The 14,817-nt window shown below is 33.1% G+C and overlaps 1 protein-coding gene across 2 annotated transcripts in view; it reads right to left on the bottom strand.

The window, feature by feature from the left end:
- The window catches only part of DMGDH (dimethylglycine dehydrogenase), a 103,056-nt gene that overhangs the window by 76,159 nt on the left and 12,080 nt on the right, over positions 1-14,817 (bottom strand). For both annotated transcript variants that reach the window (XM_023495798.2, XM_003759434.4), the window contains exon 4: positions 4,451-4,615. In XM_023495798.2, coding sequence (XP_023351566.1) covers positions 4,451-4,615 — 165 coding nt within the window. The remainder of the gene's footprint in view (positions 1-4,450; positions 4,616-14,817) is intronic.

Genomic DNA, 14,817 nt, shown 5'->3' with positions numbered 1-14,817 from the left:
ATACACATAGATATAATTGCTAAGGAATCACTCTGAGTTTGAACAAAAGCCCTCAGTCAAATGGATCTAAAATTTCATCAATTTAAAGTCACTTTCCAAGAAATCACTAAGTTAATAAATATTTATTAAATGCTTCCAAGGTAATAAGCACTGTGCTAAGAATGTTCCTTTTTACTATTTACATATATGGCAACCCATTCATGTTTGACCAGACTGTTTCACCTTTTGTCATGTCCTATCATAAGTTCACTTCAAAGGTAAGTTCAGGACAGAAGGAATAAACATTTATATAATGTCTACTATGTGCCAAGCACAATGCTAAGCCCTTTATAAATGTTACCTTATTTCAACCTTACAACCACCATGAAAGTTAAGCACTTATATAATCCCCTTTTACAGTGGATGTAACTGAGGCAAACAGAAGGTCATTTACCTAGTGTCTAACTAACTTAAGTCTTCCTAATTGTATCAACTAGTTGCCTCAAAGGGTTCGTCCAATATCCTATTGACTTTCTTCTTTTTTCTAATATGGAGGGGTTGCTAGTACAGCATTCTGTGGATTTTGTGTATCTTATGGGATAATGTGCTACAGACATAAGGAATATATGTTTTGTACCAATTGTTCTTACCATTTTCCATTAGTATATACCCCCTTTCTAAGAGCTAATCAATATCAATCAATAATCATGGCAGGAAGTGTACCAATGGGGGCTTATAGTCTATTAAAGCAAAACAACCCGCAACATATCAAAGCTACCTCTAAGATCTGAAAAGATATAGGTCCCATGTACTGGGGACCTAATTCCTCAATGAGAGTGGGGATAATCAAAACTCAGAACATTCACTACATAACATTTTCTCTCTTTTTCTCTTGCCTCTCTCTCTCTCTCTCTCTCTCTCTCTGTCTTCCTCCCTTCCTCCCTCCCCCCTCTATATACATAAATATACATATCCATGTATATATATACATATATATGAGTATATGTATGCATGTGTATGTTTATATATAAATATATATTTACATATATAAACAATAAATTCATAAATATATAAACACACATATAGAGATATATAAATATATAAACACACACACATATATATACATGCACTAAGTGACAAACTCTATACAACGTCCACCTAACCTCATTTCATAATCTTTTCTAAAAATATTCTTAAATCCATTGGGTTTTTCCTTGGAATCTGTATATTCTAGGGTTTAATGCAACCAAGACAATATCATCCAGAAACAAGTTGCATTTTGAAAACCTCAAAATCTACAAGAAATTCCTCTTAAACTAGTAACTTTATGATGGATTTCTTTTACAATAGTAGCAAATACTTTCATAAACATAGAGCCCCATGCTTTGTTTTTCACTGATATTTATGTACACCTGAGGGTTGCCTCACAGGAAGGTCATGAAGCCAGAAGCATAGAGGAGAGTGGAAGGTAAGAGAAACTGATGGGATTCAGCTCAAAGACAAAAGCAAAAGTATAGACATCTGGGGAATTCAAAGTAGGATCTACATGTTCTACAATGTGCCTTTTCCATGGTAATAACTTTAGGACTCTGGTGAGTTTCCTTCAATCTTGATCTCAAAATCAAGGCCATAATGATCCAAGGTCATGCATATTTCTATTATTACATTTTTCAAGGAATTTTGAATAATTTTTAATGTGTGAAAAGAAGACACTTTAAGGAAATAAAGCATTTAATGCAATGCTTTATTCTCCTGCTTTTTAAAAAATAATCAACAAAAATAAGTACAGCAGAATCTTGTATTTATTACATTTCTCAGGCAATTATGTGATAGTAAGTTTGTGGCCTACCAGAATATCTGCAAAAGCCTGTCTTTTTCTACTTCATTGAGCATTTCCTTGGTGTATACAAAATTTTTTATAGTAATAAGAAAGGACAACACAGATCTATAGTTGTTGATATTTTCCTTTTTTTTTTTTTGCCTTAAAAAAGATAAGAGCCAACATTTTTTTCAATCCTTTTATAAAATTAAATTCCTAAGCACCACATAATTGTGCTGCCTTTAGCTCAGATCTCTCTAAATAATGCAGCTGCTTTTCCCATTTTTGTTCTCTTTTGTTCCATCCCTATAAGCATATTTGGAACTGTGATGATAGAATCCAAGTGTAAAGAACCTACTCTCCTTGATCATTTTTTAAAAGTTTTTGGTTTTGCATAATTTTTTTTTCTATTTTTTGTTTGATTTTCATTCTTAAATAACCTAACGACAGATTTACTTCCTTGGGTTTCTAAGCTTTCATTACATTGATTTTGGTTCTTTTTTGTATTATGAAGCAATGCTGCTCAAATCTTCTATCTTCCTTTTCCAAAGGTTTTACAAATTAGTTTCTTGTCTAAAGCATTGGTTTCCTTGATTGCCATATATTTCTTCTTGGCAAATACATCAACAAACTTTTGCTGACTAAGGAACTTTTGAGGATTTTTGGTCATTATTTTATGACAATTGATTTGTACAGATTAACTTGCTATTATAAATATTTATAAATTTTGTCTGTTCTTCCATTCATATCTGATCTTTTATGATCAACAATTTCATGAATAGGTCAGGATAGAAATGTTTTAGTGACACATTACACCTTTTCCCATTTTTATTCTTTCTTCTAGTTTTATGCTAATTTTTGTCTTTGCTCTATCAAGTTGGTAGTCTGACTATACATAGCCAGTTGATTAAAGAATAATTCCCAAATCAGTATTTAATTATTTCTATCTTTTTGATGTTATTAAGTACTTGCCAAATCCTGCAAGACACAGTAGGATTAGGGGTGGAGAGAAAGGGAGGTAACAAATTCATTTTGACACTTCTGCCTCTTAGAATCCTTGGTTTTCTTCAAGTCTCAAATCAAATGGTACCTTCTGTAAGAGGCCTTTTCCCAATTCTATCCTCCCCTCCTGCCAAGTACAAGAGCCTTTCTAAGATTACCTACCATCAAAAAAAAAATTAAGAAATAAAAACTTTTTTTTTTAAAAAGATTACCTGCCATCTATCCTCCACTTATATAGTTTGTGACCCTATATGGAGTCTTGTAATTAAATATGGGGGTTATAAAATCATGAGTTATTATCAGCAAATATTTGATTTGTGTACCTATTTTATATATGTATATATCCAGGGTCACGTAAAAATTTCTTGGGCAAAAGGAGTTGAAGTGGAAAAAGTTTAAGAAGCCCTGATCTATTCTGTGTGTCTTTCTTTTATATATATATATATATATATATAGTTATAAAGTTATATACTTATATATTTATAGTTATATAGTCTTCCTCCTTAAAATGTAAGCTCCTTCAAAACAGAGACTGTTTTTGCTTTGCTTTGTATTTATTTCTAAAGAAAGGCATAATGTCTGCACATAAAAGGTGCTTAATATATGCTTTTTGACTGGTTAATTCATTGATATGTTGAGCATAAGGTACCAGGCAAACTAGTATATGGAGATGCCCATAAATAATCAGTTAAAATGAAGATCTGGAGCTTGGGAGGAAGGTCTGGGTTTGAATTACAGATTTAGAATCACCTATACAGTGTGATAGTTGAAATTATGGGAATGAATAAAATTGCCAAGGAAGAGAAAAGAAAGAAAAAGGAAAAATCAAAGTCTGAGGACAGAACTGTAATGATTTCTTCATTAAGGGACGGAAAGAGAATGGGGATAAGCAATGATATTATACAGAAAATGCACAGCATCTCTTGTTCAACATAATTCTCTGTCTTAGTATATCTATATCTATATCTATATCTATATATATGTATATAACACATATATACATATATATATATAAACAGTAGGAAATACATCTCTTTGCAAGTTTGATACAATTCTTTCAAGGAAGTTTAGAAATAGTTTGAATCATATTTGAGTATTTATGGGTAACTTATGGGAATAAGTTTCTTATTTACTTCTTTTTATTTAATATACTATAAATACCATATTTTAACATTATATATGAAAACAATAAATTAATATTTAAATATGAATTTATATATAAATATATAATGTATATATAAATATTAAAATAAATTAAAAAGAAATGCTATACATTAATGTTATATATATACATAAATAACCTATCCATAGTCCTCACATTATTCAATCAGGGATTTGTTTGTTTTTTCTTCTGTAATTCTCAAATAAAGTTTAATTGTAAAGGACCTTAGACCTACTTTTCATCCTTCAGTGTAATTATAGAAAAATGTTGAAAGTGTATTCCCAAGTGGCACAAAAAGGAAAACCAATCACATTGAACAGATATAATTCTCAACCTAACAATTCTCAAAGACTTGTATTTATTCATCAAGTTTTGATCTTTGACATGAAAATACAATGTCTTAAATTGATGTGTTTTGCACCTATGTAGAAAATTCAATTGTAATTCAATTCAGTAAGTTATTTGATGGCCTACTTAAGAGAGAATACCTTTTCCATGTTCAGTAAAGGGAACATCTCTTGTACTTTTTCAGGCTCAATAAGATATTGTTCTGTGGCATGCCATCGGGTTCGAGTCATTTGATATTTAAACTCATCTACTCTTGTAGGAGTTGTTGCAAGTCTGATACTTCCAGGTTGATGGAAGCCCACCACCTGTCAGAATAACCACAAGAAAAGAATATTAAAAATTGTCATTAGGGGAAAAACACGTATTTTCTCTTCTAACTTTTTGAAAAATACGAGTTTATGAAGAAAGATTTATTTTAAAATGAAGGATTATTATACTGGTTATATTATATTTTTAGCAAAAAGATGTGGCAGAAAAATAAACAAGAAATTGGTAAGCCATTCCAGTATTTTTGCCAAGAAAACCCCAGAGTTACAAAGAGTTGGACATAGTTGAAATGACTGAACAAGAATGGCAGAATAAAAACATATGTGCTACCACATTTGATAAAAGATATGGAAATTCACATGCAGATTAAAAGCCAATCATGTGAAAAAGTATGAAATTGAGGAAAGCTTTACAAAATACAAAATAGATAATTTTGGTTATATTGAATTAAAAAGCTTTTGTACAAACAAAACCAATGCAACCAATATTAGAAGGAAAGCAGAAAGCAAAGAAACAATCTTTACAGAAAGTGTCTCAGTAAAGGTCTCATTTTTCAAATATATAGAGAACTGAGTTAAGTTGATAAAAATACAAGTCATTCCTAAATTGATAAATGGTCAAAAATATGAACAGGTAGTTTTCAGATGAAGAAATAAAAGCTATCTATAGGTTTGTAAAGAAATGTTCTAAATCATTTTGATAAGAGAAACACAAATTGAAACAATTCTGAGATACTATCTCATACTTATCAGATTGGCGAAGATGACAGGAAAATAAAAATGATAATTATTGGAAAGGATGTAGTAAAACTGGGACACTAAAGCATTGTTGTGAACTGATTATAATCATTCTGGAGAGCAATTTGGACTATGACCAAAGAGCAATCAAATTGTATATACCCTTTGGCCTAACAATGCCACTACTAGGTCTGTATCCCAAAGATATCATAAAAAGAGTGAAAAGACCTGCATATGCAAAAATATTTATAGCAGCCTTTTTTTGTGGTGGCAAAATATTGAAAACTGAGGGGATGCCCAACAATTGAGAAATGGCTAAAACAAGCTATGTTATATAGATATAATGGATTATTAGCAATAAGAAATGGTGAAGAGGCAGATTTCAGAAAAAAATTGAAAAACTGATAAGAACTGATACAAAAGGAAATTAATAGAACCAGAAAAATATCACATGCAATATCAGCAAAATTTTAAGTTGATCAACTATGACTGACTCGGCTCTTTTCAGCAACATAATGATGGACGACTTTGTACTTACAAAGGATTCATGAAGGAAATTGCCACTGACAACCAAATGAAGAACTGATAGACTCTCAATGCAGATCAAAGCATATTTTTTCACTTATTTTATTTTTCTCATATTTATTCTTTTGATCTGTTTCTTCTTCATATTTGAAACTAACATGGAAATATATTTTTAATGATAATACATGTATAAACTATAGCAAACTGCCTACCATCTTTGAAAGAGGAGAAGGGAGAGAGGAAAAAAAATTAGAACTCAAAATTTTGTAAAAATGAGAGCTAAATATCTTCATGACATGTACCTGGGGGAAAAATACTATTTTAAAAAATAACTCAAAGAGATCACATACTTTTAGGAATTTATAAAATGTCATTATCTGTCTTTGTTATCTGATTTATTTTCTATCCTGTAGATCAGTGTTTCTCTTTCTATATCTAAAAAACAAGCAAACAAACAAACCAAAAAATCCCCAAAAACCCAACTTCTAAACACAGAATAATTGACTTCATTATTTTTTCTTTCTTGCTTATGTATATGTATTTAACTTTCTTGATATTTCTTTTGTTTATGTCATATATATTGCTCATATCTAGTTTGGTTTTAATGTTGTTGTTTTTATAGGGATGCCCCACATGGCTCTTTTGTTGAGCATACATCTTTTTCTTTTATGTTAATGATTAGACAGATTTACAATGCATATCATCTTAGGTTACAGCTTAGTTCTTTTTCTTTCAGGATACACTGTTATTTTTCCTTTATGATTTTTTTTTTGATGGCAATAGAAAAAAATCTTATTTAAATTTCCTTTATTCTATGTTAGAAGGTATTTTTCCTGGCCACTGTTAACATTTTGTTGGTTTAGATTGAAATTATTAAATTTAATCAATGTCTATCCTAGATTTTGTAGTGTTCTTTTGTTTATTTTTTTCGTAGAGGTAATCTGTGGATTTTTCCAATTAGCTGTCTGTATTCAGAAGTTGTGACCAGTTTTCTTGGATTTGTACCTACAATGTAGTATTCAGAGTTTTTTTTATTTGTCATATTCTTCTAGGAGATCTGTAATCATTAATATATTTCTGTGCTTCTTGTTTTTGTGTTCAATGGTTTTTGCTTGTTTAGAATTTTCATGTTCTTTAAAAATTGTCACCATTTGTTTCTCTTATATGAGATACTTTCTATCCACCTTAATATTCTTGAATTTCAAATTTGTTATTTTCTCCACTTCTTTATAGAGATTATTCATTAGGGACTCAATTTTTCTAATCAGTTGAGTTTTAAGAGTCTGCATCAAGAGTTCTAAATTCTGACCTATATTCATTCCTAATTTCTTTCCTAAATTCACTTCTATTTTGAATCATTCTAGAATTTCTTTTTGTTTTTACATGAACTCTAGGAATTTACAAATTTCTGTATTTCATCAGTTATTGATTAATTTTCCTTTATTTTATAATTGGTCAAGAGATAGCTTTGTATTCTCTTTGTTAATTTATTGTAAATTTTTTAGGCTTTTGAGATCTCACTGTTGACTTATTTAATTATTTTCTGCCCTATTAATGAGAAGTTTTCTACAGAAATCTTTAATGTTCCAACCTTTAAAAAAAATTCCCAGTCACTCTGGATCTGTCTTCTATTATCCCCTTGAGGCTATGCTGCAAGGCTGCCTCAGGCTCCTCAAGCCTTGGAGCATATAGAATTCTCTATTTGGAGTTACCCCAAGGGGAATGTAAAGGGACAGATAAAGACTGGTCCCCACTTGTATTTAAATCTCTTTTCCTTAAGGCTTGGCAGAGCCATAAGTGTTGGCCCCTGTTCTTTTGTTCCCTCTTCTCCTTTCTATCTCTTCACCTGGCTGAATCTGTGTCAGTAGTTTTGTTTGTTTGTTTGTTTGTTTTTTTGTTTTTGCTTTTTTCCCCCTAGGATGGAGAAAGGAGAGTTTTTCAGGTGGAGGCTCTTTGGTCTTGAGATTTCTTAACCTAGAGCCAGCCCAGAGTCAGAAAACAGCACATTTTTAGTTGCTCCCTTTTTTTTCTTATTTAGATAGGCAGGATTAGTGTCTGCTTTTTATTGCTGGATGGAAGATATCATTATATAAGAGTCTCAGCAGCAAGGGGAAAGGTTTCTATGGATTTCATTTACAAAACTATTAAATAGAAACATGGAGGCTGATTCAGTAGAATTGCTGAGTGAATGCTTTAAGAATTAAAGTTGCCCAGTGTTCAATCATGTAGATTTTTTTTGGTAAAGAATTTACCTAAAAAATACTTTTTTGTAAGGATTCAGCTGCTTTCTTTACATCTGGCACTTTTTTTGAGGATTAGAGAGCTAAGGGATCTGAAGAAAGTTATTACTATGTCAATTTGATGATCACATGACTTTGAAGTCCACTAGATCATTTTTTTTTCATCTCCCCATGGAAGGTATGTGTACATTTGTTCCTTGCAGAAAGGACCTGGGGGACTCAGAGGAGATTCGGAAGTATGGACTTTTATCAGAGGAATTGCCTCTCCTGGTTGTTCCATTAAAACAAGCTGTCAAGCAAGCTCTTTCCCTTTTCACCTTCAAAAATCAGACTAGAGAACAACAGAGCAGACCTGAATTCCAGAGTTGGGGGCAGAATCTGTTCCCATGCACAGTTCTCCCTTCCCTCCCCCAGACTTATATCAGAACTATATGGTAAAAATAGATATGTATTTGTATGGTCCCTAAGAGAATATTTAATTGACAATATACCTGAATTCTAGCTTCCTGGGTAGAGAATTTTGAATTCTCTAATCAGAATGACCACAGAATCTGGCCTTCAAGCCAAAGAAGAGAGATCTCCTAAACAGTAAATGTTTTGGGGGCTTACCTCATGACTAATCCCAATTTTGAATGTACCTGAGTTGAAAGTTCAGAGAATGGATTTTTTGAAGAGAGCAGGGAATTTCCTGATACAATGAATTCTCTGAAAAAGGAAAATTATCAAACATCTAATCCTGAGCAATATCATACTTGAAGAATAAGATCAATGAGTTCCTCAGGTAGTAAAGATCTGATTGATGGAAAGGGAGTTGTTTGTGTAGAAATCCCCAATATATGTTTACCTTTCTGCTATTATTGTTTGTCTTTCATTTTCGAAGAGGATCAGGACATAAGGGATGTGATGCTATGACATGCAAGTGAGTTATCTTCCAGCAAGGATGGAAAAATGAGCCCTGAAAGGGTGGTATAGAATTTTGTGGGGAAATTGGAAATATCAAATGGTTGTTCTGATGATTGTTTGTCCTTTGTTCTGGAAGAGGATCTTGACATCAGGGAAAAGATGCCATGACATGCAAGTGAATCAGATATAAATGAGGGAGGGCTGGGTAAACTCCAACAGCCTCATTTTCTTTCATGGAGCCATCTAGATCCACAGGCAAGATATAGATATAGATATCTGGCCCTGGATGCAGTAGGAGATCTTGATCTTTTTAAGCTGAGATCTTTAACAGGACTTATTAGACTGTGAAGAAGACTAGGTAAGAAATGAAACAGAGAATGGTCTCTTTTATCAAGTTAAAAAAAATCAATCTGGGAGGAGAAGCCCTTCATGTTTCTGGCTAAAACAATTCCACCTCTGAAATATACTAGCTATAAGATAATTCTTTAAGACTATAAAACTGTTGATATGTATTTGTAGAGAGATTTTCCTCATTTGGGAATTCTCTATTCCAAAGAACATTTAAAATTTAAAAAAATCAAAAGGGAGATGGGAAATTTGGTTTAGCTGAAGGCACTCAAAGAAGCCCAGATGTAGAGGCAGGAACAATAGGGAAAAGATACTAGGACATCCTCTCTTCTGGAGCTGAAAGTCCAAATGGAACTGGAAAGGAATGTAGGACCACATGAGATGTCACTGGGGACCCTCAGTCCCTCTGGTATAAAAGAAGTTATCCACTTTGGTGAGACATCTTTCCTGGGACTTGACTCTTGGGTATCTAAAACTGGGCAATGTAGCCCTCAGAAGAAACTCCAAAATCAGTTTCTTTCTTGGGAGTACAGGGGAGAAGAGGAGGTTAGATGGACTCTCTAAGTGTTTGACATATTTCTGCATCTTTTGATAGGCTCCTAGGAATCTTTTTTTTTTTTTTTGCCTTGTGCATTTCCTGTGGGTGAAATAAAAAAGATCCCATACCTAATATTTATACTATACCTTGAATGCTAGAAGTTCAGTATTCTTTTTACCTATACTTGGTAAACATATCAGATTTTTATGGAACTCCAGGTATTACCAATGAGTTAAAAAAAAAAAAGAAATAGATCCATTGAACCAATCTCCATGATTGGACCCAGTTTGTATGAACCCAGATGGTTTATATAGATTATCCAACAATAATACTACTTAGAGGTAGTGAGGTGTGCATAGAGTTCTGGTCCTGGAATCAGGTAAACCTCGTTCAAATCTAACCTAAATTCCAGCTAAAACTCTTACCTTCTATAGGAAGTTTTTCTAAACTCTCTTAACCATAGTGACTTCCTTCTATTAATCTTATCCTATTTATTTTATATGTTGTTTGTTTGTATGTATTTTGTTTGCTTGCCTCCCCATCAGATTGTGAATTCAATGAGGGGAAGGGTTGCCTTTTGTATCCCCAGTTCTTCTTAGCATGTTGTTATTCACTCCTTCAATTGTGTCTGACTCGGTGATTATATCACATCCATGCTATCTATAGGTTTGGGTTTTTTTTTTTTTTTGGCAAAGACACTGAAGTGGGTTGTCATTTCCTTTTCCAGTGGATTAAGGCAAAGATATGACTAGCCTAAGATCACACAGATAGTAAGTGTCTGAGGCCAAATTTGAACTCAGGTCTTCTTGAATCCAGGCCAACTATTCTATCCACTGAGCCACCCAGATGCCTTTGCCTGGCACATACCAGATGCTTAATAAATATTGATTGATTGATTCAATCGGATGTGATGCCTAATCTAGTTTGAATTATTATCCCTTTCCAATTATTTTCCCCATCTCCTTCATATTACAACCAAAAAAAGTAGAGTTTATGGAGTTTATTTCCAAGAAAAAAGAGAGTGTATATTTTAAGTATGATAGAGAATGCACTATGCCTTTAACTGAAATGAGGGATCAGTTAGAATTCAGAAGTAATGCAAATGAAAGTCTAGGGCTCAGATGTAAAGAAAGGTATCTGGATCAATTTTAAGGAAGATCTGGATTTTCTGGAGGTTGGCCAAGATCAAAAGACCTAAGACCCAGGACTGGAGTCTCCATATTTTGTTTCTAATTTCCTATGAATCTTTGACCATTTCCTACTTGTCATACATATCTTCTCCATTTACTACAGAAATAGTGGCAAGAGCAACTGGTGCTCACAATTGGGTGCAATTAACAGTCTCAGAGGAAAGGAATCACAGAGGTCACAGAAAATTAGAAAAGAGAAAGAACAAATGTACACACACACACACACACCACACACACACACATACATACACATACATAATAGTAGGACTCTGCAAAAGCAAAAAAAAAAAAAAGGGAAATAATGTAATTGCCCTTTGGGGAAAAACTGAACAGACTGTACTCAATGAAAATAACAGAACATAATAAGACTATAAGAAATGACAAATATAAAGAATTCAAAGAAATAGTAGAAAATATATAACCCAAAAGTAAGTAGAGCCAAAATGAAAACAAATGCAATAGCTACAATAATGTAAAAGGAAACAGAACCAAAATGTAGTCAAATTCAGATTAACTGAAATGACAAAGATTGTGCTCAGAGAAAAGAGGAGGAAAGAAACATATCTCCTTTTTTTTGTATCCAGGTGAATATAGAATGATAAATATACTAGTCAAATATAGTCATCTTGTCAGATTGTTTTTGTTTCCACTTTTGTTTAATTTAAAGCAGGATGGGGGTATATTGAGCAATGGTTATAATAGGTTGGTTTTTTTAAGAGACATGAATACAACTTAATAATTGAAGAAAAAGAAAAGAGGGGCAAGCAAATCACCATCCCAAGGTTGAAAACCGAGAATTCACAGTGGTAACTAGCCCAGAAAGGAGACCAGTAAATTGAGAAATAAAATTTAAAATAACAGATCTGGGGGTGAAAAAAAGGTCTATATGTGTTAATGTCAGAAAATTATAAAAAAAGTGAAGAGCACATGGCATCAAAAAAAATGATAATTTGTCTTGATCCAAACCTCTACCATTTATGTTCTAGCCTATTTTCATCTCTCCAAGATATGTCAGTACCACTTTGGGCTAGACACTGTACATCTATTAAACAGTCACAAATAGGCATCTTGTATTTGCAGAATCGTAGCCCAAAGAAATTGTACTTCTGGCAAGTATTTTTTCACAAAAATGGAAAACATAAACCATAGTATTATACTCAGTAACCTAGTATTTCTTTTAAATAGGCCAATTTTCTTTTTTTTCTTTTTTTAAATAGCTTTTTATTTACAAGATAGATTGCATGGGTAATTTTTCAGCATTGACAATTGCAAAACCTTTTGTTCCAATTTTTCCCCTCCTTCCCCCCACCCCCTCCCCTAGAAGGCAGGTTGACCTATACATGTTAAATATGTTAAAGTATAAGTTAAATAATATATATATACATACAGACACATGTCCATACAGTTATTTTGCTCTACAAAAAGAATCGGACTTTGAAATAGTGTATAATTAACCTGTGAAGGAAATCAAAAATGCAGGTGGACAAAAATAGAGGGATAGGCCAATTTTCTTTAGAGAAAATTGTTCTAAAATGTAAGATCAATGTTAAGAAAAATGTTCTAAAATGATAATATCAATCAATAAGTATTTTTAAGTATCTACTATGTGCTAGGCACTGTGCTAAGTTCTGGGGACACAAAAAGATGCAAAAGACAATCCCTGTCCTCAAGAGAGAGAGAGTTGACATGTAAATATATATATATATATATATATATATATATATATATATATATATATATATAGCAAGCTATATTCAAGGATTTAGAGGAAATAACAATGATAAAGCACTGGAATTAGAGGAGTTTGGGAGAGGTTTTCAAGAAAATATAGGATTTCAGTTGAAACTTAAAGAAAGCCAGGGAAGGAACTTAAAGGAAGCCAGGGAAATTAGTAGTCAGAGTGAAGTAAACAGTGTTAGAGGCATGAGAAACTGCCAGAGAAAATGTTTGTTGCTTGGTGATGGAGTATCTTGAAACACCCAGGAGGCTAGGTGATGTGTCACTTGATTGAAGATTACAAGGAAAGGGGTAAGGTATAAAATGACTAGAGAGGTAGGAGAGGACTAGGTTATAAAGTCCTTGAATGCTAAATAGAGCATCTTGTATTTGATCTTGGAGACAAACTGGAGTCACTGGATTTCACAGAGATGTGAGTGCATGTGGAGTGTGTGACAAGGTCAGACCTGTGTTTTAGATAAATCACTTTGATGGCTGAATAGAAGACAGATTAGAGTAGGGAAGCAATTGAGACAGGTAGTTTCACCCACAGACTATTCCAATAACTTATACAAGAGATAATGAGGACCTTTACTAGAGTGGTAGCAGTGGCAAAGGAAAGAAGGAGACAGATTTGAGAGATATTGCAAAGATGGAGTTGATAGACCTTGACACCATATTGGATGTGGAGTGAGAATGACAAGTACAGGATGATTCCTGGTTTGCAAGCCTGAGGGATTAGAAGAATGGTTTTGCCAGCTACAATAACAGGAAAGTGGCAGAGCAGAGGAGGATGGCGGAGTGAGATCTGTCTTGGACATATTAAGTTTAAGATGTCTACCGAACATCCAGTTCAAAACGTCTGAAAGGCAATTGGAGAAGGCAGACTGAATGAAAGTCAGCTGAGAGACCTGGTCAGGGTTTGAGAATCATCAGCATAAAGATGGAACCTGATGAGATCCCTAAGTGAAGTATAATAGAGGTGTGGGACACTTATAGTTGGAGGGCATGCTCTGGGAGAGGATCCAATAAAGGAGTAGTTAGAGAACTAGGAAAGACTGGTGTCCCGAAAACTTAGAAAAAAGAGAATTATCAAGGAGAGAGTAATCAAAGTGTCAAAGTCACTGAGAATAAGGACTGAGAAGTAATGGAATACTATTGCTCTAAAAAAAAATGATGAACAAACTGATTTTAGAAAGACCTGGAAAGATTTACATGAACTGATGCTGAAAAAAACAAATGGAACTAAGAATACAGTATACACAGTAACAGCAAGATTGTGCAATGATCAATTATGAAAAACTTGGTTCTTCACAATGATTCAGTGATCCAAGGCAATCCTGATAAACTTTGGATAGAAAAGGCCATCTACATCCACAGAGAGAATTATAGAGAGTGAATGTAAATCAACACATGTTTTTTTTTTCTTTTTCTTCTGGGTTTTTTTCTCTCATGCTTTTCCCTTTTGGTTGTGATTTTTCTCTCCCAACATGATTGATAAAGAAATGTATATTTTAAAAAATTAATGTATATGTGTAACCAGAAAAAAATAAAACAATAAAAAAGAAAAACATAAGGACTAAGAAATTAATGGACAAGTAGGAGATCATTAGTAACTTTGAAGAAAACAGTTTTAGTGGAATAAGGTTGGAAGCCAGGGGTTAAGAAGAGAGTGAGAAGGGAGAAAGAGGAGGCAGAATTTTTGAGGATTTTAGCTACAAAAGGCAGATTCTATAAAGGGTAGAATCAAAGTTAGCAAGGATAAAGAGATCAAATAGGGTTTTTTTTTCCAGGATAGGGGAGCATGTACATATTTGTAGATAGTAGGGTATAAACCAGTTGATAAAGGAAAAACTCTTTAGAGCTTTGAATTCTAGGCTCACTTATTTTAGATATTCATTGGGCTATTAATGTTTTGCTTTTAATCTATAAAAGCAGTCAACATTTATTGAGCCCCTAATCTGGGCCAAGCATTATGCTATGTCCTGGAGATACAAAAAGAAGCAAAAGGTAGTCCTGCCCTCGAGGAAGTTATAATCCAAT

Source organism: Sarcophilus harrisii, chromosome 1 (genome assembly GCF_902635505.1).
Source record: "Sarcophilus harrisii chromosome 1, mSarHar1.11, whole genome shotgun sequence".
Classification (NCBI taxonomy): domain Eukaryota; kingdom Metazoa; phylum Chordata; class Mammalia; order Dasyuromorphia; family Dasyuridae; genus Sarcophilus; species Sarcophilus harrisii.
This window is presented reverse-complemented; position numbering and strand designations above follow the sequence as displayed.